Below are 7,536 nucleotides of genomic sequence, written 5' to 3'. Positions count from 1 at the left end.
CTACCTGCTTCTACATCTGGGAGGTAGAGGACTAAGTAAATCTCGTTTTCTATCAGCAGGAGGGGTCCCCTTCAAGGACCGAGTATCAGCACCATTTCTTCTCATAAAACCGGGGAGAGGTGACCTCAATGTGTGGTGTTGTAATGACGCTAGAGAATGTGTTGCAGCTTCTTCAGAACATTTCTCCCTAAACATCCTCCTCAAGTGTTGCCACAAGAAGTTGCGGAACTTCTTGCTTACGGTGGTGTAAAGGATGGGGTTCCCGTAGGTCCCGACGAAATAAACATACCTTATCCTCTCTAGAAAAGTGGGAATGTTCTCCTCTCCTATAACTGCTGACAGAACAAATCTGATAAGAGTTGGGAACCAGCAGACGATGAAGAAAGCAGTGATACAAGACGTCATAACAAGAGCTTGGTGACTCGTCCGACACTTTGAGTTCTTCTTGTTTCGTTTATCTGAACAATCCACACACCCTGACCTTCTCCTCGTCTTCTTAACCACATTCCGGACAAATAGCCACAACCCCACGTTCAGTGTTAAGATAACAAGGAAAGGAACCACCGTGGTGAATAAAATAACGAGTAAATTCCAGACTGAGGTGGAAAAGTTGAACTGACATCCTCCTAGTTTGGGTTGAAATGAAACCTTCGCTTTCGAAATATAGACGTAAACAATGAAGAGGCAGGAGTATATCCAGAGTCCCAGGCAAAGATATCTGACTCTCTTCTTATTCAACCAAGCTATATCTAGAGGAAACTTACACCTGGCGTACCTGTGTATGGAAACAGCGAGGATGAAATTAATATTCGCTAGCACTGGTACCGAACAGAACATTCCTGTAACCACACATAGGGTTTCTCCGAGGATCCAGCCGTGAGCCAGATGAGTCACCATCATTGGCACCAGGTACATTATGATGAAGATCAAGTCTGCTGCTGCCAGTTGTTGGATGAGATGGACGGTTGCATAGTCCATACCAAAAGCATCGTATCTCATTGAGGCGTATATGACAAATGTGTTCCCAACCAAACCTGGTAATATAATTGTGTAATAGTGTAATGACTTAATGAGATCAAATGGACAATTGTAAAATCTTATTGATGTTTAACTTCAAATTTTGGTTTATTCCAATATTTTTCAATTCACAAGTTTCGCTATGAATGTCAGGGTAACATAAAAACTAAAAAGTAACAGCTCATACCTATGCAATTTCCAGTGAGGAGGAAGAATGCGTAGAAAGAACTCTCATGGGGGACTGAAGTCACGTTGTTATATCCCTCCTCATCGTAAAGTGGAACAGTATCATCCAACATTCTAAACGATTAGTTTTGCCTCCCTTATTTTAATTTAGTATTAAAGGAAAACTTTGTACATTTGTGAATTTAAAACACTTTTAAAGTTCTAACGGCTCATCACTCATGTCACTGCTCCTTGCTTGGAGAAGACACGTACAAAGACGCGTGCAATCTGTCGAGGGAACTTCAATCAAAAGATATACCTTATCGGACCTTATTTGGACGGACATTACATGAACGGACATAATTGTGAACGGACATTAATAATAATATGAACGCTCGAAGGCATTCAAAACCATAAAAAATCCGAATTTTTTTCAATTTTTTGACTTTTTTTAATTTCAGCAAATGATTTTTTAATCCATTTTTCATACAGTAAGTAAGAAAAGCAGTCATTAAGCAGTAAAAATGTTAAAATATGTGTACATGATCAGTGTCTAATATCACATATCATCTTCATTAAATGGGTTTTCGTGCATGAAATAGTCCATGCTTAAACAAGCATCAGTGATTTCTAGCTTTATGTGGAAACCTTTTTTTATCAAACTACCCCGGTCCTGCATTTCTTTGTTAACTTTTACAAGCCATTCGGCGTGAAGTGGTTTTATCTTAGACAACTTTAAGTTAACCATAACATCACGTAGAGCTTTCCTGGCACTGTTTCATTACCTCCCCTCAGTAATATGAACTATAACAACGTCGGACAATGTCCTTGGCAACACGATTTACCGTAATATCTAGAGGCTGGAACAAGTTTGTCATGTTGGCGGGGACTAGCTCATGAACTATGTTGTTGAGTGCCATAATTTTGTTGACTTTTTTCCGCCAAGTGACCCTTGAAAACATCATATACTAGTAGAGTTTTCTGTGCCTCCAGCAGACCAAGGAGAAACTTTCCGTCGTTAACTTACGGCACAATATTCTGGACAAAAAGTTCGAAATGGAAAAATTTTTGAAAAAATTTCAACGGACTTTAACTTGGACGGACATTAATTGAACGGACTTTATTTGAACGGACATTAAGATGAACGCTAGGGCCTCCAGCGTTCAAGTAATGTCCGTTCAAATAAGGTCCGATAAGGTAGTACATTATAAACTAAGATGGCAAGTACGTACGGTACGTACCTTTAAATTAGCTGTGCGGTACGTACTTAATAAAGTAGGCTGAAAGGTACAAATCCAGTTGCTAGCAATGGATTTCAGTGTTTTAAGTTCTTCGTCAATTTGTGAGACCAATTTTAGGGACTACGAGTATATAATGGACAAGCGTAGATTAAGGTTGCGACCTGAGCTAGCTGAAAAGCTGGTGTTCGCATACTGCAACAAAAGGATGAAGCTTCGAGTTTAACGATAATTACAAGTAGTAGTAGTGTAGTACCGGTTAAGAGCGATCTGGTACACAAATTTTCCTCTTAAATCTTTTATTGTTTTAACCACTGTGTTTCTTTTCGACTTCTATCTCAAAAATTATGATGATAATACTAATCAAAAATTGCAAGTAATTCACTGAAGTTAATTCTAAAAATTTGAAAAAATTGTACCTTACAGTGCCTGTACGGTACGTACCTTTAAAAGTAGCTGTACCGTACGTACTTAAAGCCCTGTACCGTACGTACTTGCCATCTTAGATTATAAATTGTGTCTTGCTGATGTCTTGCTGATCTAGGCCACCAAATGTTCAGCATTGTGATGAATTAACACTCAACCATTTAATTTAACTTTTAAAATAACTTAATATGACACGATTCCAGGATCACAGCCACCAAAATCAGGCCGCCACATCTTTGACTTTGATTAACAGTAACCAATAACCATTGTCAAAGACAAAAGTAATGATGGCTTGATAAAAAGCATAGTTGGTTCGTGCGCACTTAACGTACTTTTAAAACATAACGCACTTAACGTACGAAAAAACGTAAAACGCACTTTTACCTACCCTCGCTGGGCCATTTGCGGTTTTTTCATTTTTGAATACACAGTTCAAAACATCAGACAGTGTTATTTCCAAGATTTCATATAAACTGTCATTGGTGAGCCTTACAGTAGCTATTTTTGGAATGCCTGTGTGCGTGAAACTATAAAATGTAAAAGAAATAAATGTAATTTATTCGCTATGTAATCTTTAAGAACGTTATTCATGTGTTTTAATTGTTTGTCTCTACTGCTACAGTCTACAGAAAATGTGGTGAATTCAACGGTAAACGTACTTAAACGCACTTTTAACGCACGAAATAATTCAAACGCACTTTACGTACTTTTCCCGAAAAATTGACGCACGAACCAACTATGATAAAAAGTAAAGCTCAAAGAAAACGTTTAAACAAATCTTGACAGCGGGTATTTACTATTTAAGTTAATGTTTTATATCTATAGATGTATGTGATTTAATATCAAATGAATCCAGGTCGATTGATTCCTAGGACGTACTGACATCGTGCCGCCACGTTTTTTACTTTGATTGACCATTGTCAAAAGTGTTCATGGCTAGAAAAAACGTAAAGTTAAAAGAAAACGTTTAAGCAAACTCTTGACAACAGGCTGCAGCGTATAATTTATTTGTATACCAAAGTAAAAGTAAAGACTGTTAATGGTACCATATGTCATATAGTCTCTGGTAATGGTGTTTATTGTTTTTACCTCCATCATTCAAAGGGTTAGATTTGATTGTAATTATGTAAACCGAAACGGTGCTCGGGTGGTTTAATCTTAACAAATATATTATACAAATAATGATTGTTTTTACCTCCATTATTCAAAGGGTTAGATTTGATTGTAAACCGAAACGGTGCTCGGGTGGTTCTAATGACCAAGTTTAATCTTAACAAATATATAATACAAATAATGATTGTTTCTACCTCCATTATTCAAAGGGTTAGATTTGATTGTAAACCGAAACGGTGCTCGGGTGGTTCTAATGACCAAGTTTAATCTTAACAAATATATAATACAAATATTAATAATCCCTCACAAGGGCACTGCACTTGCACTCTTAAAAGGAAGAAACTTAAGAAGAAGCCGGTTTCGTACAAATGCATAAAATGTATCATTGGTAGTTAATTTGAACTAATGAAATAAATGAAAAATGTATGACAATCGCGGCAATGGAAGTGAAAACATGCTACGATTGTGAAAATAATCATCAATAATGATGCATTTAGAAAACACATTCCTTATCGAACATAATTGTCACGGACAAGTTTTTTGCGGACCAAATTTTTCACGGACATAATTATTCACGCTAATGACCACGCTATAGAATTAGAATGTGACTGAGGAGTGATTATATTTGTCCTAGTATAGTATTAGTTATACTAATAAGCTAATATAGTAATCGGCTAAACACATATCTAAATTATCTATGCATATGTAGGGACACACACACTAAAATTAATGGAAATAATTACCAAATTTTATTATTCACGGACCTTAATGCCACAGACATTATTTTCACGGACATGATTATTCACGCTAAGGTCTTCAGCGTGAAAGTAATGTCCGTGATAATTTATATGACCGATAAGGTATGTAGTTAAAAATTGATAAAACGAGTATCAATTTTAACCTAACATTAAAATTCTTTCATCGCACGTCAACTATATAATAAATTCAAGTTTACATATTTTACCCTGTCTCGGCATTGTGCGAATTTATAATTCATGATCAAGACCGAGGTGTGATTTACAAAAAGTTTAATATGTTGCCAAGAAGTTTTACCTGAATACCATACAGTGTCAAGTATAAGCCAAAATTTAGTCAGACTTAACATTTCTACATGCTACAGAGTCAGAAGTTATCGGACGCAACAAATACGAGACCTTATTCTAGTGAGATACTACTTACCTTGGGTTCCTTGAGCTGAATCAGCTAAATTATAGATCTGATCTCACCTGTCAAGATATTATCGAGTATCTCCACTGCCAGGCGCCAACGCGTAGATATAGCAGTTGATAAATAGTTGATAAATAGTTGTTAAATTGTTAATAAATAGCTGACAATTAGTTGATAAATACAACTACAAATTATTAACTCTTGCTACCAGCCCATTGAGGTCGTTCACATATTACGTAATCAGCCGAGGGGGAGGGGGTTTCCAAATGATTACGCTATAACTTATAAGTGTAATTTTGACACAATATAGCTAGCTATGTGTAAAAATGATTACGCTAGTGTTATTTTAACACAATAGCTATGTGTAAAAATGATTACGGAGGGGGAGGGCGGTTAAAAATTGACCAAAAATTAATTACGTAATATGTGAACGGCCCCATTCCAACAGAGAATTTTCGTTTACCCCGGTGTAACTGTAACCAAAAGCAGTGTTAAAGGAGTTATTAGGAGTGCGTAGCCTTAGAGCGTTAACGGGTGATACTCGTAAAATATTTGTTTCAAATATTAGACAAGACCGTCGACGAGTCGAACTCGGCGCGCGTCTAGTTGATACATGATAGGCTATTAATTATAAACCTACAAGTACAACGTAGAACGCTATCAAGCTGTTAGTGCAAGTGTTATGTACTGCCTTGAACTTGTTCAGGGTATATATCGTCTTTACTCTTCATTTTAGTGGTACAACTACAATACTGTAAGTGACACTGTTGACTGTATAGTTATTGGTTATAATTATATACTTAAAAGTTTTGAACACCATTATTTGGTTTTTCATGAGTTTGAGGATAATGACGAGCAGGCAAAGACAGTTAAAATTATATATTTTAATTTATTAAGGAAAATCTTTTTTTCTCTCCTTCAAAGAATTATAAAAACACCTATGAGAAAAAATGACTAAATCTTACTAATGAACCGTAAAATCAGAATGAAAAATGATATAACTGTAAAAAATGATATAACTAAAGTAGGCGCCGCCACTAATGATAAAATAACAACTGTCTTATAATACTCTCGCCGCCACTAATGATAAAATAACAACTGTATCATATCTTTAACAGTCTTACTCTTAGTTTCAACCTGGTTTAACACTAAAAATGAAATATGATATCACACAGTTTTTGCAGTAATATTCTGATCCTTATCTCAGATCGGTATAATATGTTAGCTCAAGCTGTATTAGCAGTGTTTGATATTTATTCTTTTATTTACTGTAAAAATTGAAATAGTTGGCAAACTAAAAGTTTAAGTTTGGAAATATGTGTCGGTCGGTACTGTGTCTCTCTCTCTGATTTACATCTTACATGGTTTAACTTAAAGACATGGTTTAACTTAAAGGAAAGCGTAGCCGTACTCGGTACAAAATGAACAATAGGAACACTAGAAGTATGGACACGAGTCTAGAAGTTGAAACACCCCCAGCAGGGCCCAGTGCGGGATGATAATTAATCACTCTACACTCGACTGTCACGTGACTTTTTCAACCCGTTCTCTAGCTGGCCTTGAACGACTATTCGAAACCCTAACCCTCTTATCTGATCCCAACCCTAACCCTAACCCAATCCTTAACAAAAGCATATGCTGAAACCCTAACCCTAACGAGAAATTAGACTAACTTCCTTATACGGTCATATCACGTGATCGAGACAGTTTTTCGCCTATATCTCGTCAGGGGAGCATTTTAACCCTATGTCATGGGGGGGGGGTGATTCGGAATCAGCGTCCGAAAATACATCGATTGAAGTTGGTTTCAACTGTCGGGGGCCTTTTTAGAACAATCTCGAAGATCGACTGTAGAGTGATTTAGTACGTCTCCCCAGTGCGTACTTGGTGACCCGATGGGATGTCGTGTGGCTATTCTAATTGGAGTTGGTATAAGTTCTGATAGATACAAAATGAACGTTTGGTTATAAAGTTAAACTTGACTGTTTGCTCGATTGGCGTTACCTCAGCTATATGAGCAAAACCATCAACTTGTAAAGTTGTAATGTTGTACCAACACAAAATAATTCAACTGAAACCGTGCATGTTACCGTATGTATTTCAAACAACTGGACTAATTACTATTTTTATCCGTTAAAACTATTTTCATCTACAGCTAGGAATTTGCACCGGAGAGGCACGTTTAAGAGAAGTTAATTATCTTAATCTATAGTATAAGTATAACACACGACAAAAACAAACTCGGTTTTTTTAATTCGCACCATCAAAATTTAATACAAACGGCGTCAAGATTTAACAGGGAATTTTTATAAATTGATACTCATACGGCGAAAACCATATAATAATATAATTATAAATGACGAAGCTTTATCATTTTTATGTTACAGACAATGACATGAGACAACACAAA

General features: G+C 36.3%; 1 protein-coding gene across 1 annotated transcript; it reads right to left on the bottom strand.

The window, feature by feature from the left end:
• Positions 1-1,145, bottom strand: LOC134813217 (melatonin receptor type 1B-like). The gene has a single exon (XM_063820905.1). It carries the CDS (start codon positions 997-999, stop codon positions 1-3), a length of 999 nt encoding a protein of 332 aa, XP_063676975.1. The 5' UTR covers positions 1,000-1,145.
• Positions 1,146-7,536: the final 6,391 nt, after the last annotated feature.

This window comes from Bolinopsis microptera, chromosome 3, assembly GCF_026151205.1.
Source record: "Bolinopsis microptera isolate Bmic1 chromosome 3, MBARI_Bmic_1.0, whole genome shotgun sequence".
NCBI lineage: Eukaryota > Metazoa > Ctenophora > Tentaculata > Lobata > Bolinopsidae > Bolinopsis > Bolinopsis microptera.
This window is presented reverse-complemented; position numbering and strand designations above follow the sequence as displayed.

Bases quoted from the DNA above. Each gene is read 5' to 3' on its own strand.
- LOC134813217 (XM_063820905.1), bottom strand. From the start codon at position 999: ATGAGATACGATGCTTTTGGTATGGACTATGCAACCGTCCATCTCATC.